The 20728-nt window shown below is 45.7% G+C and overlaps 1 protein-coding gene across 2 annotated transcripts; it reads left to right on the plus strand.

The window, feature by feature from the left end:
* Positions 1-4: 4 nt before the first annotated feature.
* ASL (argininosuccinate lyase) lies at positions 5-18692 on the plus strand. Of its 2 annotated transcripts, none has more exons than XM_080984025.1 (17): positions 5-137; positions 5502-5573; positions 8434-8628; positions 9147-9230; positions 9863-9919; positions 12368-12465; positions 13034-13111; positions 13377-13454; positions 13865-13917; positions 14215-14277; positions 14481-14595; positions 15503-15587; positions 15883-15942; positions 16394-16477; positions 17062-17142; positions 17757-17863; positions 18441-18692. In XM_080984025.1, the coding sequence occupies exons 2-17, from the start codon at positions 5562-5564 to the stop codon at positions 18583-18585; spliced, it is 1395 nt and encodes a 464-aa protein (XP_080840151.1). In that variant the 5' UTR covers positions 5-137; positions 5502-5561; the 3' UTR covers positions 18586-18692. The 2 variants fall into 2 exon arrangements, with proteins under 2 accessions (XP_080840151.1, XP_080840150.1); XM_080984024.1 differs by lacking the exon at positions 5-137 and adding an exon at positions 5174-5310.
* Positions 18693-20728: the final 2036 nt, after the last annotated feature.

Here is a 20728-nt window from a genome sequence, read left to right on the forward strand (position 1 = left end):
TCCCCTCCGGGCAACGCTTCCGAGACGGGAGGGCGGCCGGTCGGAGCGGGGATCTCGGCGGCCTCCTCCCGCCTTCCTCGAGGGAGTTCAGGGCGGACGGCTCTTTCCGCAGGAAAGGGAGGAAATAGTATATGAAGGTATCAATAATACCTTTCACGCTGGAATATGACTTCTGTCCCGGGAAGGAATCGAACCCGCGTCAGTCTCGCAGCACCATCCTCTTTGTTATTATTAGGTCGCTACTTTTTATAGTGTAAATTAAAATAACCTCTAGCATAGAAAGAAATCGAACCAGCAGCCACCTTATAGCAGGTACACATCGTATTCCCACCACTGCTACTACCCCATTTTTTATTATCATAATCAACATCACTTCTTGGCCTTTTGGCTAAGATCAAGTGTATTATTATTATTATTATTATTATTATTATTGGGGGAGGAATAAAAAAAATAAAAAATTGTCTGGCAGCACCTTATAGACCAACTAAGTTTATACAGAACAAACTTAGTTGGTCTATAAGATGCTACTGGACAATTTTTTATTTTTATTTCGACTGCTTCAGACCAACACAGCTACCTACCTGAATCTATTATTATTATTATTATTATTATTATTATTATTATTATGGTTGTCACTTTATCCACTGAAAATGACTCAAAGCAACTTGCAGATACTAAAACTCATTAACAACCTGTGAGGTTATCCCTAGTAAACCACACCATGCGTTTTAGAGCATAGCCAAGGCACGTTTAGAAAGTGTGCCACTTCCCCTTATGTGGTGCAGCAATAAAAATGCTAGCACATTTGCAAAGCTAAGCAGGGTCCAGTATGGTTTCAGATTGGATGGAGGACTGTGTGTTGAGATTCCTGCATTGCAGTGAGCTGGGCTAGATGACCCTAAGGATCCCTTCTACGAGTCCTGGGAACAGTAGTTTGCAAAGGGTTCTGGGAATTGTGGCTCTGTGGGGGGGAGAAAGTACAGCTCCCAGGATCCTTTGGGGGAAGCGATGTGCTTTAATTTCTTCACCAAGAGAAGGACCTCCCCTGAAGATCTCAGAGCCTGGGCAAGTGAGGGAATACCATCTTTCAGATAGCTTGGACTTAAACCACGTAGGGCTTTATAGGTCACAACCAGCACTTTGAATTGCGCCTGGAAACAGTGGAGCTCTTGTAGCAAAGGAGTCATCTGCTTCTCTGTAACCAGCCCCTGCAAACAGTTTGGCTGCAGCTCTTTGAGCCAGTCAAAGTTTCTGATCACATTTCAAAGGCAGCCCTTTGGGAGAGCCCTGTATGCCACCTTGAGCTCCTTGGAAGAAAGGTGGGATATTAAATAAACAAATAAAATATGCATTTGGTGTGGGACCACAGCCCTGATCCTGCAAGCGCTTCTTACGTTCTTATGCTGTGCAGCTACAGCAATTGTTTCCCCTTTTACTTGGGTGTGGGGAAACATTTGCCCACCAGATAATGCAGATCTACAACTCCTACAATCCCTGGCTGTTGGCCATGCTTGTTTTTACTGATAATTTAATTGTTTTATTCTCTTTGTAAACCACTTTGAGGTTTTTCTGCTACAATTGAGCAATGTGTAAGTTTTTGGCAACAGCTAAGTCCGTATGGTAGAGGGATGCAGGTGACGCTGTGGATTAAACCACAGAGCCTAGGACTTGCCGATCAGAAGGTCAGCGGTTCGAATCCCCGCGACGGGGTGAGCTCCCGTTGCTCGGTCCCTGCTCCTGCCAACCTAGCAGTTCAAAAGCACGTCAAAGTGCAAATAGATAAATAGGTACCGCTCCTGCGGGAAGGTAAACGGCATTTCCGTGCACTGCTCTGGTTCGCCAGAAGCAGCTTAGTCCTGCTGGCCACATGACCTGGAAGCTGTACGCCGGCTCCCCTGGCCAATAAAGGGAGATGAGTGCCGCAACCCCAGAGTCTGTCACGACTGGACCTAATGGTCAGGGGTCCCTTTACCTTTAAGTCCGTATGGTATAGCTCAGCCAGTAGAGCATGAGAGCCTTAATCTCCGAAATCTATAACTTTGAACTCTATTGTATCTGTCCGTTAATAACATCAGAGCAGGGATAGCTCAGTTAGTAGATAGTGAGAGACTCTTGACCTCATGGTCACAGGCTCGAGCCCCACGCTGGGCAAAAGATTCCTGTATTGCAGGGAGTTGGACTAGATGACCTTGGTGGTCCCATCCAACTCTACAGTTCTATGATTCTATGAAATAAAAACAGCAGCTACGATAAGTGGCTGCATGAAAGCACCCTCCGGTTAGCAAGAGAGAAACTTATATACACACACAGAGCTTTCTTGCTGGTCCCTGGCCCAGCCATGTTGCTAGACAACACAGAGAGAACAAAGGCACTTTGTCCCCTTTTTCCTCCCCAAAAAAGTGTGCTCAGCATAGCAACGTTTCGGTGCAGCGTTCTGAGTGAGATGGCAGGGGGGCCCAGGGTCACTTGTGTGCATGTCGGTATTAACTATTGAAAGCAGAGAGGCCCAGCGCCAGCTATTGTGAGTACTGTATTTGTATTCTTTGTCATGAAAGATGTTTACTACGCTCAGCATTTTGCTGATGACACCAAAGTGTCTTTTTTCTCTCCCCTTTCCTTTCCTTTTCTTTCTGTTTCTTTCTTTTTTAAAAAAAGGAAGCATGCACAAACATTCCCTATTCATTAAAACAACTGGTTTAAAAAAACCCAAAATGTCAACACCTCTCCATACAAGTTCAGCTGATCAAGCATTTCACCAGCACTTTCAGGATGTATACAGAATCTTTCTTGCAATGCTGAACGTACTTTTTTTTAAAAAGCTCATTTTAGCACCCCGCATTCATTAAACATAATTGCTTCTTAAAGAATGAAGAATCATTGCTATACTATTCAGTTTTAAAATAATTTAAAAGGAACTTTTATTTTATTTGTACACATAAATCTAAGAATAATAAAATAAAAGAGTTTTATATTATGAGGACCCGGATGTTTATTATTTATTTGTTGGTTTGTTGCATTTATACCCTACCTTTTTCACCAAGGAGCTCAAGTTGACTTACCACCCCCTCTTCCCCTCCAATTTCATCCCTGCAACAACCTTGCAAGGTAGGTTAGGCTGAAAGTCAGTAACTGCCCTCCAAGGTCACACCCAGCAAATTTCATTTGAACCCTTGTCTCTCCCGGGTCCAGTTCGACACTACCCACTACAGTATACCACACACAAATCTAGGAATAATAATAAAATGACAGTTGTTATTATTATTATATTTCTTACCTGCCCTTCACCAGAAAGTCCCAGAGTGGGTGACAGCAATGCAAAATACAACATTAAAAACTACTTTAAAACCATTATGCTTACTCTTAAAGACACAAGACGTTGCCCCAACCATTTGTTGATTTACTTACACTGAATTTTTTTCAGTATAATTGCTTGTGGTCCATCTGTCAATGTGCCTGGCACTTTGCAAGGGACAAGAAGGCAGGTCCTTGCCCCAAAGAGGTTACAGTAAACAAAATGACATAGGGGGAAACACAACAACAGGGGAAAGGGAGGCATAAATCACAGCATCTTCAGTACCTTCAGGAGAAATAAGAATCTGCATATCAAAGAAAAATGTTTCATATGAATTTAGATTTTTTTGCAATCGGCTAATGGGATACACAGCTTCAGTTGTTCCTTTAGGTCGGCCTTTACCATCCTGCTGCCCTTCAGAAATTTAGGACTACAACTCCCATCAGCTCATGGTGGAATACACCCTTCTCACCCTCTTACTCTCCATTTTATCCTCACAATAACCCTGTGAAGCAAGGTAGGCTGAGAGAAGATGACTGTCCCAAAGACACCCAGTTAGCTTCATGGTGGAATGGAGATTTGAACTCATCTCCTGGACCCTAGTCCAACACTCTAACCACTACACCCATGCTGGTTTGGATTGTGTTGTGGGTAGTGGTTTCTGAACATCACCCATTTCTCCTTCTGTGAAATGGGTATTTTGTGGTGCCTTAACTGCTCAGATTTCCACATGGGCCGGTTTTAGCATAAGGAGGCTTATGGGAGGAAAGTTATTGGTTTGTGGGGGTTTGTGGGTCTTGTTTTTATTATATTTTGTGTTCTCATTTTGTATTTTTATGTTGTGAACTGCAGCATACAAATTTAATAAACAACCAACAAGTAAATAAATATTAAGCTTCCTATGTTACTTTGCTTCCCTGAGCCAGTGCAGACTGCTTTTCCATCACAACAGCAACCCAAAAGTGAGATTTCCAGAGATTTTTTATAGAAATTAAGCAATCCAGATAAAGCCAGCAAGTGGGGGGATATAACATCTCCTACTTAGATAAGTAAGCTAAAGTGCTTAACCTTATCTGATTTGTGTCATTAATAAAGGGGGGAAACTCATAAAAAAACACAGATTATTACATGGTACGAGGAGGGAGAGACTGATACATATGAAAGATATTTGGATATGATGGACAGGGTTGCTTTTGAAACCATTTCCTTGATCTGATTTGTCAAGCGCTGTAGGAATGCAGGAGCAGCAACTTAAAATCACCACAGCATAACAAAATAAGAAATGATAAAAGCAGGAATGTGGCATTCTTTGATGCACTTCATTCTGTGCCTCTTGGTTCTTAGAGCCTTGCACAAATACAACTCCTCTAATTTTGGAATATTTGATACAAAAGGGGAAGGGCGACCAAAAGAACAAAACCATAACATGATCAGTAAAACCAGTCAAAGGCAGCTAATCTAAAACATCCAAATTAAAAAAAAATTAAAGATCCAGCAATAAGCTAAAAACAGATCAAAACACGTGTCAGCATCCTACAACCAACATGTTTAATCAGTGCTGTGCGCTGACTTTTCTAAGTCCTCCTGGGCTTCTTGGAGAAAAAGGTGGGAGATAAATGCGATAGATAGATAGATAGATAGGGAGGGAGGGATCATCATAATCTAGCTATAATATACAGTAATACTTCCCTCTCCCCGCCACTCACATAACTTGCTAAATTATTTCCTAAGATTTGGAGACAGAGTCGGTAAAAAAACAAAACTCTGCAACAAGAGCGAGTTTGATATCTCTTGATGAGTTTAATCACTTGGAGCTATTAGGAATACAGATTTGACAGCAGCCCTTCCAGAAGCGTTGAGGTAAAGCCAGAGGGTCGGTGGGTGGGGCCAACTATCCGATCTGACCGTAAGCCCCGCCCAGGGGGCGTGGCTTGCTGGAGGCTGCCGCTTGAAAAGGGGAGCCCTGGGCAGCTTGGAACAGCACAGATCGGCTGGCTGGTGCTTCAGAGGCGCAGCAGGTGAGCCCATCGTGGGAAGCAGCTGCGGGGCGCTCCCTGGCGGTCTCTCCAGTAGCTTTGCAGAGAGGGGAAAGGATGCACCGCCTCTCTGTCTCGCTGTGTCTGTCTGTCTGTCTGTCTGTCTGGGATGGTAGAGGGGCAGGCTTCTTATGCAAGTGTCAAACCACCCCCAATCTCTGGCTCTCTTCCAGATTTTGCAAAGCTTTCTTTCTTTCTAAGCCAAGTTGGAGAAGGAGGAAACATCGCCAGACATGGCATCCGAGGTGAGCTGGGAGTTTTTGGAAATTCACCTCTCCCCCCCCCCCGTATCCCCCCCCCCCAAAAAACCCCACCTTCCATCCCTGTCCTTTTTCACAATAAGATTTGTCATTGCGGAGGCTTCACATCAGAAATCATTTTGAGCAAAATTAGGGTTTGTAGTTATTTCTGTGATTCATTTTCAGTTTAGATGGCACTGACAGTAGCTTGCATGCTGGAGAGGGCATGGTTGCAGCATGGGATAAGGATTTTTTGGGATGGTGGAATTCACTGTCACCAAAGAGCTGGTGAAGGGTCTTACATGCTAAGAACCAGTTTCTGGGTTTGCTGTTTTCCTCCTCCCTCCAAATCCCTTTTCCTTTTGTGTCATGTGCTTTACAATTTAAGCCCAAGATCAGGAGCTGTTTTATTACTGAGATTTGTATGCCACTTGATGAGCATTTTTTCCAAGGCTGGAGAGTAGGATGTGAAAAAATAAAATACATGGTGTATTCCATTGCTGCAGAGCAGACATATGGGTGCCCCTTTATTGGGATTGTTAGCATGGTTAGATGAGACTCGTATACCCTCCATGGTTAGAGGCAGTGTACCTCTCTCACTGCTGTTAGTGAACAAGGGCCTGGCTGTTAAACCATGCATATATGTGAGTTCATTGAACTAACCTCTGTTGGAGGCAGAGTACTGAGCTAAACAGCCCCAAGAGGGCTATTCTTATGGTTTCATTTGTAGCACTTAGATTCTAGACATCTGGTGCCTGAGTTTTCAGACAACAGCTATTGCTGGGCATCTAAGTTTCTTTTTTTTTTGACCCCTTGGAGGATTGAATCATAGAACCTTCTTATTTATTGTGTGCCATCAGCTAAATGTTGGCAGATTTCAGGACACATAGAAGGAAGTTCTTCTTTACAGGGGACATAGTTAAACTGTGGAACTCCCTCCCACAGGAGGCAGGGATGGCCACGAACCTAGATGGCTTTTAAGGAGGATAGGACAAATTCACGGAGGTGAAGGTTATCAGTGGCTAGGAACCATCATGGATGCGCTCTGCCTTCAAAGCTGGAGGCAGCGATGCTTCTGAAAACCAGTTGCTGGAAACCACAGGAAGGAAGAGATGCTCTTGTGCTCAAATCCGTGTTTAGGGGTCCCCCACAGGCATCTGGGTGGGGTCACTGTGAGAACTGGATGCTGGACTAGATGGGCCACTGGCCTGATCCAGCAGGCGGTTCTTATGTTCAAGAGGCGAATGAATTTGGGGTGGGAATGTAAGGGGTTTGCAGTGCTGGAAGGCCAGGGGTTGGGGAGAGATTGGAAGGGGCCAGGCTTTGTGGCGGTGCACCTGCATTGCATACAGAAGGCTCCTGGGGAGTCTGACGCCCTCCCTGGCACGTCCGTTTCAAAGGAACTCACATGGCTGAGGGCCGTTTTCTGGTCAAGTCAGACACTCTTGGGCAAGGTGGACCCACAGTCTGATGTGCACATGCTGTATTGGAAGGATCTATACTGATTTCTAGAACTGTAGAGTTGGAAGGGACCCCAGGGGTCATCTAGTCCAACCCCCTATAACACAGGAACCACAGCTAGATAATCCCTGACAGATGGCAGCCCATCCTCTGTTTGAAAACCTCCATAGGGCAGAGGGCAAGCAGCTCAGTGGCAGAGCATCAGCTTGGTGTCCAGAACCTCCCGGGTTCACTCCCAGATAACATCTCTAGGTAGGGCTGGGAGAGACTCCCTGCCAAAACCTCTGGAGTGCCACTGCCAGTCAGTGCACACAATTCTGAGTTAGATGGACCTGCGGTGCATCTCAGCATAAGGCAGCTTCCTGGGTTCTTTGATTCAAAAACATGAGGACTAGAATCTTAACTTTATTTTCAGGGCAAAGGCTGTGGCTCTGTGGCAGAGCATCTTCTCTGCATGCAGTAGGGCTGGGATGGACCGGCAGGTCTGACTCAGTCCTGCGTTCAGAGACCCTTCCTTTTGAAAGCGAATCCTCCCCTAACAAGACTCGCTGTCTCTTGCAAAAAAAGAGTATTTGCAAGTGATGCTTCTCAATGCTAACCTCCATTGCTGGCATTGCCTGGGAAAAAGAAGCATTTTTATTTTTTTAAGTGCTGAATGCAGGCTTCAGTGTGGCTTGACCCTGAAATGATATTTCCTGGCCGGCTGACCTTTGGCTCCTGAAGAGGCAGAGCAGTCACATGTTGCCCTCCTATTTGTTTTGAGGCAACGGGAGCAGTTGCAGCAACGGAATCCTGTGCTGACAGAAGCAGATTGTGATCCACTGAGTGTTCTGCTGAAGATCAATAATAAGCTATATGTGCTGGATTCACCAAAAAGTTGGCTGGGGGAGAGGGAGAGGCGGTGAGCTCCAGAGGTAGATCTGTGAGTCATATGATTTCAGAATCAACATTTGAGGGGAGCTCTGCCGCTTGGGGGGGGGTCTCAGGTTCAACCCTGGTAGGGCTGGGAACGTGCCCTGCCTGAAACCCCAGAGAGCCACTACCAGTCAGTGCTAAATGGACCAACTGTGTAATGAAGTACAAGGCAGCTTAGAATCATAGAACTGTAGAGTTGGAAGGGACCCCGAGGGTCATCTAGTCCAACCCGCTGCAACACAGGAATCTCGACTGAATCATACATGATAGATTTGCCATCCAAGCTCTGCTAAAAAAAAACCTCCAAGGAAGGCTCAGTCGCCAGTTGCATTTCCAGATAGGGCTAGGAGATGCTCCCTGTCTGAAACCCTGGAGAGCCGGTCCATGTGAACAATACTGAGCTAGATAAACCCAGGGTGTTATTTCCTACATTCCTTCTTAATTTCTCATTCTTGCTAACCTGCGCAAGGCATCTTCCTTCTTTCCCCAGGGTGATAAACTTTACGGAGGAAGGCTGACGGGGAGTCTTGATCCCATCATGGAGAAGCTCAACTCTTCGATAGAGGTAGACCATCGCTTGGCGGAAGTTGACGTCCGCTCAAGTATAGCTTATGCCAAGGCTCTGGAGAAAGCTGGGATCTTATCCAAAGCCGAAGTGGAGAAGATCATCAGTGGGCTTGAGAAGGTATTGATCCGGGAACTTCAAAGCAAGCTTACAAGATCTAGAAAGGGTGCTTTGGGAGACGGGGACTGTTTCATCTTGAGTAGGGAACATTAGAATTTAAGAACTGGGGCCTGTGTGGGTTTGTTTCCCCTCTGTCCTTGCCAAGAACAGGTTAGAAAATCTCTACTTCAAGAGCATGCAATTTGTGTCCCCCCCATCACATCAGTCTGGGATTCCTTTGTTAGAAGGAAGAATCAACTTCTCCTTATCCAGTGTACAGTTCCTTTTATAAGAGCACCCCAGAGCCAAAAATATTTCTGTGGTGGGTGATGTCATCCACTTCCCAATATGCTGACACCCATAAGTGCATGCTGGCTCTTTTTGACTTTCTCCTGGAAAGAAGCAGGGCTCCTAAACACAGTTTCTTGGACTCAGCTGTTAAATGCATGAATGACTCTCTAACTCATCCCGCCACAAACACAAGCAGCAAAGACCGCCTTGTTAATTACTAACCAGCCCTTTTTCTGCTGTATTTGTAGATTTCTGAGGAGATTTCCAAGGGCACTTTGGTGATCGCCAAAACTGATGAGGACATCCACACCACCATTGAACGCAGGCTCAAGGTTTGGTGCACCTGTTCAATCTACGTTCTGTGGCTTTTTTCTTCTGGGGACTGTAGATTCTAAGGGATTTTTGGCTATGTCCATTTCAGGAAGAAGCAAGCTTCCCCTTACCTCCTGTTTGTCCACCAAAAGAGATCCGTACCCTAATTTTCAGTGTCCTAATGGCCCTTTTGGGGCTACAAACACAGTTGGATAACTATAGGACAGCAGGATCATAGAGGCCGAAAGCACAAGCAGGTCAAAAACAAACCAACCTTTAGATCCACAGAGCCCTACCTCCCCAAACAGGCAAACCTCTCAGAACCATCCCCAAGCAAAAATAAAATAAAAACAAATCACCTCAAATTATGAAAATAAAAAAGGGATGGACATGGGGCCTAAGTGGGTGCCAAGGGGGCTGTCTGAGGAGACCATGGTGCCTGCAAACACCACATCAAGGACCCCAGCTTTAAAGTAAGAAACCATGGTTTGTTTATTTGTTGGGGAGACAACCATGGTTTATTCTGCAAACCATTGCTTCAGACAAACCATGGCTTAGCATTTCATGCAAACATAGCCAATGAATAACTGTTTTCAAGATCTACTTCCTCCAAAGCATTGGACTGACAATGACGACGACTCCTTTTTTCCAGGAGCTGATTGGTGATGTGGCTGGGAAGCTTCACACCGGAAGAAGCAGAAACGATCAAGTAGGAAAACAAGAGTGGATGGCTTATTAGCAGTTTTAGCTATCCTACCTGTTTCTCTCTCTCTCTGTTTCCTATGTAAATGTAGTAGCAGAAGGTATTGCGGGAGGGAGCGTTCTGAAAAAGCTATTCTGTTTTAAAATATAACATCAAGTTTCTAGTCCTTAAAGCTTTCCAGATAAGTCACACTTCCAAAAAATCTCACAAGATGGTGGGGAAATGAGTAGGGATTCTTGTAGACACCCTGATTTAAGCCATTGCCCTTTGCCCCTTCCTCTGTCCAGCTGAAGTCAGATTGTGCAAGGTTTAGGGATTTTCTGATACAGAGGATAAACAGCCAGTAATCCCACATTTCTGAAATCGGGAGTTGCACCATCGTGCTCTGAATCTATTTGCATGAGATCAGCTTTCCGGCTCCTCTTCGGCAAACTCCACTGGGATGAGGATGGTGTTTTGGGGAAGGGCCCTTCCTCCTTGCTGAAGTTGTAACAACATAAATAAGAGAATCGGGTCAATGGCCCATTTAATCAAGCATCAGAGGGAGCGGGTGGCGCTGTGGAGTCACTGCATCCCCTTGATCATTAGGGTTGCCCTTTTCTGAATCTTTTCCAATATCCTTTTTGAGATGAGGCGACCAGAACAGCACACAGTATAACTCAAATGTGCTTTGAGTTACCACCGTATCTCCATCTCAGCTGCCTTTGTTTTTCTCCCTAGCCCAACAGCTCTGGTACCCAACACTCTGAACCGAGTACAACGAGCTATTCATTCATAGCTACTGAGCTTTTCTGTCTCTTCTTTATTATTAAAAATATGTTCTTGGTCTTGGGGACCAGTTGCTTGTGTAAAATTCGGAGTCTGTTTGCTCTTTCAAGGTGGCCCCTTTCCATAGCTGATTCCTCCAAAGCCCTCTTTTCCTCCTCTAGCCCAGAGCTGTTGCAGTTGAGAGGCAAAGTGGCCTGGTGGTTAAGGAGCTTGTCAGCATCTCTGAAGGCCATGGGTTCAAGTCCTGCTTATTCTCACACTGGATGGCCGCCTCCAGTTCACTCAGCAATGAAGCGGTACCTGAACTGTGCCAAATATATCTTGTATCTTGATTCCTGCATTCCCCACAGCCAGATACTGGCCCTTCAGGCCTTGTAGGGAGCTAACTGGCCTCCAGCTGAGTGCCCCCCCATGCAATTCCATACATGGTTACTTGGAAGTAATTCCCACTGAATTTAATAGGGCTTACTCCCAGGTAAGTGTGTCTAGGACCAAGGCACCCAGGTTCTTATCAGGAGACCCTCAGCAGAAAAATCTGCTTTTGCAGACAAGTTTCCATGACTCACTACCTGCATTTTTTAAAATTAGTAATAGTAATACATTATTAAATGAGCAATTTTTAACCCACAGCAGAGGCAAAGGAGTTGAGGGATGGACCAGGGATGTGGTCTTACCCAATTGGCCACCGAGGTGCAGGGAAATGTTTGCCCAGAATGTCACTGAACGGGGGAAGAAATGTTTCCAAGCTGTGGGAAATAGAAATGTGTTTTATTGAATTCATCGTTGCATTATTTTAATAAGTGTGTGAACATATGTGTGCAAGACAGGTAAGGGTCATAGCTCAGTGGATGAGCAACACTTTGCTCCCAGATTGTTCGTTTGCAAACTGGAGAGCCGCTGCAAGTGAGTGGAGCCGGCATTGAGCTAGATGGACCAATGGGTTCTGTAGAAGGCATCTTCTAATGGAACCAAATTCTACTCTCCTTTAAGTCAAAACCATGAGATCTAGCCCTGCACTCTGCTGCTGCTGCAGCAGCAGCAGCAAGAGCCATAGCTCAGTGAAAGAGCACCTGCTTTGCACCCAAGGTCCCGGGTTTGATCCCCAATGGTGTCTCCGGGTACGGCTGGGAACGTCCCCCCCCCCATCTGAAACTAGGAGGCCTTCACTCCCATCCTCCCCACCCTCCAACCCAGGAGGAGAGAACAACATGTTTCTCAGAAGTAACAGCTGTGCTCCAATAATGCACATCTCTGAGGCCAGGGTAAAGGATATCCACTCCAAGCAATCGAATGCTACATGGATTCCAAAACGGTTGTCTTGGATGCCATCAGGACCTTCTGCAGGTTTCTTGGGTAGAAGGGCTTGGACAAAACACCCTCCATTGCTCTTCTTCCTTGCCACTGTTGTGGTTGGCATGCCCATCAGGAAAAGAGGCAAGTGAGCAAGCCAGGGGCCATAGGGCAAGGCTCTTTTTCAGTGTGAACCCCCCAATCTTAGCAACTGCCCAGCCACTATGACATGTGGTGCATGCCTTTGGAACGGTATCCTTGACCAGCTAAACTGATCCCAAATGATCTCCTTCAGCATCCTCTGTGAAAGGGGCCAGATCAGCGTCTCCAGGTGGAATTGTTGGTCTTTCTTCCGTGAGGCCTGAGCAGTGAGATGTTTTGCGGCTTTTCTTCCAGGTGGTGACCGACCTGAGGTTGTTGATGAAGAGCTCTATCACAGTGCTTTCCGGCCACCTGCAGCAGCTCATCCGCACCCTGGTGGAGCGTGCTTCTGCGTAAGCTTCTCTTTATTTTCTCCCTGCCCCTCCGCCACATTTTACTTATATATATTTTATTGCATTTATATCCCATCCTTTTCCACCAAGGAGCTCAAGGTGGTGTGCATGGTGCTTCCCCATTTAATTCCCGATAACAGCCCTACAAGGTAGGCTAGGCTGAGAGAGGCAGTGCCTGGCCCAAGGTTGCCCAGTGAGTTTCATGGCCGAGTGGTGGATTCGAACCCTGGTCTGCCCTAGTCCAACACTCTAACCACTAAACCACACTGTCCCCTCTTCTTGGACTAGTCACTGGCTGCCAGTTCATTTATGGGGACAACTTTAATGGCTGGTATTGGCTTTCTGAAGCCCTAAGCTGGAAGAGGGAATCTTTTCCTTTTCCCCAGTCCGAGGACTACATTCCCTGTTGGGCAACCATCTGTGAGCCATGTGTCAGAAAAGGGCAAGGCCAGAGGCCAAGAGTGGGTGGAGACAACACTGCAAATCTTTGTGCAGTAGGCAACAAACTTGGTCCAAAGTCAGTGAAATGTGATTTTGTAACTTGGTGGTCTCCTGTGTTTCTTTGCAGTGAAATTGAAGTGATCCTTCCTGGTTACACCCACCTGCAAAGGGCTCAGCCAATCAGATGGAGCCATCTCTTATTAAGGTAACGGATGCCTTCCCCACCTTCCGGAGTTCCTTCTAGTAAGTTGCCCCAATCCATCCTGTAGCAGCTTTCAACCTGGAAGGGAGAGGTAGTCTGAGCATGTGCAGAGTACTAGGTCATCAAAATCTGCTTTCTATGATCCAGGAGGCTCCAGATCCAAGAAGTAAAATTCCTTGGCCCTGGCGGGTAGGCGGGCAGGCGCCTCTTTTTAGAGATATGGGTTTGCTTGCTCCTTTTCAAGTCTCTTCCTCTTGACTTCCAACAGCCACGCCGTGGCTTTGACCAGGGATTCTGAGCGTCTCTCGGAGGTGAAGAAGAGGATCGACGTCCTGCCTTTGGGAAGGTAAAAACTGAATCTCCTTCTGATGTTAGTTACACCTGGGCCAGCTAAGACCAGTAGCTCATCATCACCTGTGAATCTTGAGGATGTCTCGTGTACACTTGTCTCCTTCGGATGTTAATAATAATTGTAATGTAATGGACCAATATATCCTGTAACTGCTGACAGCAAATTGTTAGTATGTATAGGGAAAGGAGGGAAGTGTTTTCTCAATTCCATGGCTCCCACCCCATGTACAACCTCCCTGCAGTGTTGCAAAGGATCTTGGCTGGGCAATGTGGGCTTCCCCTGCTAGGCGGCTTCAGCCCTTGCTGCCCTTCCTCTGAACTGGAGGTTAGAAGAGGATCCTGTTTGGGGAGGAGGGATTATTTCTAACTCTTCTCTCCATTTATTTTATTTTATTATTTTTGCAGTGGTGCTCTGGCTGGCAACCCACTTGGCCTGGACCGTGAACTTATCCGTAAAGGTGAGTGGTGCATTTTTCCTTCCAAATGAAACAGAGCAAAACCATTCTTCCAGAAGGTGAAGGGAGTTCATTTACAGACTGCCAAAAATAAAGGAGCCTAGATTTTAGGCTGAATTGGTCTGAGGTGTTTTCTCTTTTTCCCCTCTCACACAACAATACATTCACTTTCTCTTACCCCCTTAATCTGCTCTTCGCTTGTGGCAACATCTGCGTGCAAAGTGAATCAATCTGACTTTGTTACTCTTTTGCTCAAATTTCCTTGATGTGTCTCTTTCTGTCTGTCTTTTTTCATTCTAGAACTCGAGATGGCATCCATCAGTATCAACAGCATTGATGCTGTGAGCGACCGTGACTTTGCGGGTAAGTGTGCTGTTTTTGTGTCAGGGCAGAGTTCCGAATATTTGGAATCGGTTGCAGGGGGTAGGTTTGCAGAGGACTAGAACCTTGAAGGCTTTGCAATAAGAGTGAGCTAGTTAAAACAGGACAGCCTGATGGACTATAATCTTGTTCCCTGTTTGAGGGCAACCGATGAGATTTATTTTCCCCTCATTTTTCCCCTCCAGTGGAGTTCCTTTCCACTTCTTCTCTGCTCATGATCCACCTGAGCAAATTAGCCGAAGACCTGATTCTCTTTGCCACAAAGGAGTTCGGATTCATCACTCTCTCCGATGCATTCTGGTAACGCTGTGGAATTTCTTAACCCTGTTCCGGGGATTCCTCCGGCAGTCTTGCCCAAGCAGAGGTGGAAGGGCCACCTTTTCAGAGAATATTTGCATTGCAGGGGTCCCTTGCAAATCTATGATTCTACGTCCAATGGCTTTTAAGCTAGGCATTTGGGGATCTCTGTTTTCCTTGCTCACTTATCAGGAGTTTCTGAATGAGATGGCTGATAGGGGATTAAAAGACACCCCCTCACAAAGATGACAGCTTCTTCCTCCACTACACTGGATATTCCTGGGGTCATGCTTCTAATCCACATGGCACAATTAATAAACTGCAGCTTGTGGTCTAACTGTGCACTGTAAGGCACAGAGGTATTGACATACTTAAAAGATTTGGGATAGGGCACAAATTTGCATATGCTAATATAAGCAAACATAGAACTTAAAGTCACAGGAGTGAAAAGAAAACTTAATCCCCCCCCCAATTTTCTGAGATAAATTCTTCCATTAATTTGCACTCCGCAGTAGTTTCCCTTCCATTCAATTCAATTTCCACATGGATCTTGCTCCAAATCATTTCAGTTTCTCCTTATATTATCACCAATCATCTCAAGGTAATGCAAACTTTTAATTTGTTCCCCTTCCCAAATGAATACGCCAGGTAGTAACTCAGCTCAACCCAGCTCCAGTTCAATTCATTTTTATTTTACTCAAACACTGAGATCTGTGGTTCATACCCTTGTGTCTACCACTGCCCCTAATGGGGCCTGTTCCAAAATCCTCTGCAGTTTCAAGCAGAGCAATATAGAGAGGTTGCTTTTCTCCCACCCACAGAGAGGCTGAAAAGTACTGCTGCGGCCTGAGAGGTTGAACCAGATCTTGCTTTGCTCTAAGTGTGACATATTCTGTTTTGTTTTTCAAAGCACCGGGAGCAGCCTGATGCCTCAGAAGAAGAATCCGGACAGCCTCGAACTGATCCGTAGCAAGACTGGCCGTGTGATCGGAAGGGTGAGTGCGCAGGCTTGGTTCAGGTTCAGTCAGTGACAAAGCCTCAAAAATTTTAGTTGTGATTCCTGCACTGCAGTGGGTTGGACAATTGGACGACATGACCATTACAGGGGGTTGGACTAGATGACCATTGGGGGTATGTTGATAAAGGAATAAAATACAGGTGACCCTTGAGAACTTTCCTTTGAAAGAAAAATCCAGTGGATTTGTCCGTACCTGAATGTATTTGTGACACATACTTTTTCAGTGTTATTAAATGCCCTCTCCCATCTCATTCCTTCCTTGTTCTTTGCAGACTATTGGACTTCTCGTGGTACTGAAAGGACTCCCCAGTGCCTACAACAAAGACCTGCAGGTAAAAGGATGGGGGCATTAATGGCTTTACCTAGGTCCCAGTTACAAACTGCCACCTTCTGGCGCAGCTGGGTTGCAGCTGGGGCTTGGATCGAGGGTAAGAAACACAGAGGATCTGTGGAACTTCTTGCCACAAGATGTGTGCAGCACTCAGGTTGAGTCTGTTCTCTGGGTCAATGTGGATAAATTGCAGGGGACAGCCATTGCCTACAAGGCCTTGCTCATGGTGTTCCTATTTTCCAGGGACATCCCTGATTTAGAGAAGCCGTCTTGGTTTCTGATTTGATCCCAGAATGTCCCGCTTTTCGTTAGGATGTCCTTATTTTCACTGAAGAAATATTGGAGGGTATGTGATGTTTTGCAGGACCAGGTGGGCCTTCTCGTCTGGTTCAGCAGCACATTTCTCATGTAAAAAGAGAAAAGCATTTGTCTGTTTTCCCCCCTGCAAACAGGAAGATAAGGAGGCCGTGATCGATGTGATTGACACCCTGAGTGCCGTGCTTCAGGTCACCACTGGTGTGATCTCTACTCTCCAGGTAAGAATTATTATTTTTTAGGAAGGTTTGCCCTTACTTGCTGAGGAAGCCCATTAAGTGTTCCCATTCTCTCCCCCTCTCTTTCTAAGGCTGGTTCCAGGCTGTTACAATTTTTAAAATTTGGTATACCACCAAATCCCAGGTTGCACAATTAAAGTGGATTTGATTATTTTAAATTGGCTATCCATTATACCTGATGTCTTGCAATGGAGCATTCACTACTCTTGCCAAAGGTTTCTGCTGCTATTGGGTTTCTTTTCTTTATTTCTTTTTAATGAATTTCATGCATTTTTGTTATAAATGCATTTTGTATAGTGTGTTTTTTAAGCAACCAACAAGTTCAATGTGATAATAGGGGGATTTGTAAGCAGAGACCTACGTAGAACATGGATGTATGTTTTAATTTGTTTTTTGGGGTTGTTTTCTTATTCCCAGTTGTATCTTTGGAATGTTTTAAAGAGCTGCTTTGACTGATAACTTGATTGTTTTGTTCTCTTCGTAAACCGCTCTGAGGTTGCTGCTTTCCACAATCAAGTGGTGTATAAAATTTTAAAACAACAAAAGAAATAAATATTCTCTTCCAGATCAACAAGGAAACCATGGAGAAAGCCCTCAGCCCTGATATGCTGGCTACGGATCTTGCCAACCTCCTGGTTCGCAAGGGGGTGAGTGTCTGAAGCAGGAGTAGCCACCCCAATGGTGTCCCCTAGAAGCTGGGACCAATAGCCAGGAATGATGGGAGCCCAAAAACATCAGGAGGGGGCAGTACACCATGTTGGTTACTCCTGATCCAAAATGGTAGATTCCACTTGCATTTGTACTTGAGAGCTGTGATCCAGTGACTTCCCCAGCGGATCTGGGCCTAGGTGGGCACCACCATGCAGGGCCACCAAAAACTGTGGTCTCCTGCAGAAACCGCTGCAAATTTCTGCTTGCACAGTAAATGTGGACATCTGTTTCCATTACATTCCACTACATAATTCAGCAGGGAACACCCACCCCAAGTTTCAGATAGCAAAACTTTTTGATGCAAGATGGGCTGGTTTTCCAAGAGATGACCCCCCCCAACAGGTGTTTGGGTGCTCCTTGTCTGCGCAATACCCCTCAGACCAAATGGACCATTGACCTGATCCAGTAGGCTCTGCTTGTGCTCTTAAGGTCCTAGGGGGGAAGCTGCCATAGCAACCTCCTACTCTTCGTAGATTCAGGCTGAAGGTTGCAGGGATCAGCTAGGTCTACGCAAGGGAAAGCTCCTGAAGGTGTGCTTTTGCGATTGCAGATGCCGTTCAGACAAGCCCACACTGCCGTTGGGAAAGCGGTCCACTTAGCTGAGACCAAAGGAGTGACTCTTAACCATCTATCCCCAGAGGACCTGAAGAGCATCACGTAAGTGTTGCCCTTTTTGCAAAATGTGAAAACCAAGTTCCGTGGAGTTGGAAGGGACCCCAGCGGCCATCTAGTCCAACCCTGTGCAATGCAGGAACCTCGACTGCATCATACATGACATAAGGGCATCCAACCTCTGCTGTTTCTAGCCCTCACGGCTGCAGACCCGAGGCGTCGGCATCTTATACTGCGTTAAAATCATTCCTTCCAAGAGTCTCTCTAAGGCAGAATGTTAGGTGGCCAAAGAGAGCCATCCCAGCTCAAGGATACTTCCAGTCAGTCAAAAAACATACTCCGGGGGCTTCGGAGGGGTATGGCTTTTCTTCAGAGATGTGTGGCCTGGGGAGCGTCCAGAGAACTGGACAGAGAAACCTGTTAGGGGTACATTTGGCTTCCTGGTTTGAGGTTCCCTCACCCCTGACACAGCTCTGCCCTGCATGACTGTCTCTTGGTCACTTAAAAGTGTGACCAACATGAGAGAGAGAGAGAGAGAGAGAGAGAGAGAGAGAGAGAAAGTTCTCTGAATATTGTTGAATACCCACTGACTGACCTCCAGCTGGATTTTCTTTCCCTCCAGCCCCATGCTGGGAGGCGACATCTCCCAGGTGTTCAACCAGCAGAGCAGCGTGGAGCAGTACACCTCCCCTGGCGGGACGGCCAAGAGCAGCGTGAGCACCCAGATCGAGCAATTGAAGGAGCTCCTGAAGAAGCAGAAGGATTAAGCTTTTGAGTGTGGGGGAAGGAAACTATCCCTTTGCTGCGGGTTGTGCTTATCACGTTTAATCCCGAGTTAATAAACACAGTGGTGTATTGGATTTCACTGAGAAAACTTTGTTGCGTGGTTTTTCTCCCCTTCCCTTTCTCCTTCGTTGCAACTCTTCCTGCATTGCAGGGGGTTGGACTAGATGACCCAAAGGTCCTCTTCCAACTCTACAATTCTGTTATTCTATTGAACAAGTTCTCCCACAAGGACTCCTAACTCTCAGCAGTCAGCATGCCAGGAGTTTGAGGGCCCTATCAGAAGGGTAGATTTGTGTATGGTGTACAATCTCACACACACTCAAAACCACATTCATGGTTTAATGAATAAAATAAACTCGGGTTAGCTCCTGTACAGTTTTCACCGAGGGTAGCTGCTGGCAGCCATTTTGCCCAAGGGTAAATCCTGAGGAGAATTTTGGAAAGCACCCACACCTGAGAATCTAAGCTTTGATAACAAACTGGAAAATCAAGTTGCTAGTCCTTATGGTTTGAAGCTGAGGGGTGGGAAATGCTGTGGGTGGCAGCACACTGCAACTTAAACGAGTGTTTAAAACACTTTTGTATTCACAAGTGAATGTGAGGGGAGAGATTTGGCAGCCTGCTGTGGTGTAAGGTGTTCTGAGGAAAATGTAGGCCTTCACATTCATTCCTAACAAAATTTCAGTTCAAGAGAAGGGGGGAAGATTATGGGTATCCCCTGCCTTCGGAAAGACCCCACTAGTCCTGTTTTTAATTGTTTTCTCAGTGGTCTAGCTGTCAAAGTGCGCTTGTGAATGAGGCCTGAACAGCTTCCTAGTACAGAAGCTTTATTATAACAGGGTCCTTGAACAAAAAATGAGGCTTCACAAAGGAAAATATAAGCAAGAGGCTGAAAAGATGTCTCTGCCCCAAGCCACTTGCAATGGATGGGTGCCAGGATGGGTGTCTGAGGAAAGCATTGCAGCAGAACTGGGTGGTACCACCACCCGGGGAATGATGGGATTACAATAATAAAACAAAAAAATTAACTGGGGAAAAAACACTTTAAAAGCAGCTATTTAAAATCTTAATGATTAAAATCAGTGGTAAACTAAAAACCATATTAAAACACATGTCAACACACTACATATCTGGGTAGGCTTGCCTTAACAATGTTTTTTAGCAGTCGACAAAAAGAGTACAGGAAATGCTATTGTCTGGTGTTTAATAGGCAGGGAGTTCCAAAGTGTAGGTACTGCCACAATAAAAGGTTAATAAATAAATATCATAAAAGCATAAAAATGCAGTGTGTCTTTAAGCACATACAAAGTATCTCTCCTCTTGAAAAGCACCACCTTTTCTCTTCTTTTATAAAGAGAACACATACAAAGCAGGAAAATATAAAGAACGCATGAAAGGCACAGACTTTGCCCTCACCTTGCAATCCATGCTGTTGATTCTGGTTTGGACCGTTTGCATAAATAAGTAACAACTGCTTAACTCCGCAGTCTGCTGATCACTGAACTTGAGTGACAGTAGAAAAAAGAATCAATAGGTTTATTGTGGAGTCAGCTTTCCATAGGGAGGCAAAGTTGCGTAGTGGTTAGAGAGTAGCATGAGAACCTGGAAGACCAGGGTTCAAATCCCAACTCAGCCACATGAAACTCACTGGGTGACCTTGGACCACTCACTGCTTCTCAGCCTTACCTACCTCACAGGGTTGTTGTGGGGATTAAATGGGGGGGGGGAGCCATGTGCTTCTTGGGAGAAAAGGGTGGGATATACAATCAATAAATAAAACAAACCTGGTAATCTCTAATTGCTGCTGGACTACAACTCCCACCATCTAATTTTCGCGGGGGATGATGGGAATTGGAGTCCAGCAACATAGGGAGGAAGGCCACAGATATTCCCTGACCCTACTTAGTTCCTGGAAATAAATATTTTAAGTCATCCAAATGCCTCTTTTTTCAGTCTGTTTTACTCCCTCTGACAAATGAAAACCTTAATACAGTTCTAGCAAAGCCCTGGCAGTGCCCTCGAGCAAGATGGCTGCCTCTGCCTCCCCATGGCGGGAAGTAGGCGTCTCCTGAGCATACAGACTCGGATTGGCTCCCGACAAGTCAGCTGGGCTGGAGATCAGCC

This window comes from Podarcis pityusensis (assembly GCF_964106645.2).
Source record: "Podarcis pityusensis genome assembly, chromosome: 15".
Classification (NCBI taxonomy): Eukaryota; Metazoa; Chordata; class Lepidosauria; order Squamata; family Lacertidae; genus Podarcis; species Podarcis pityusensis.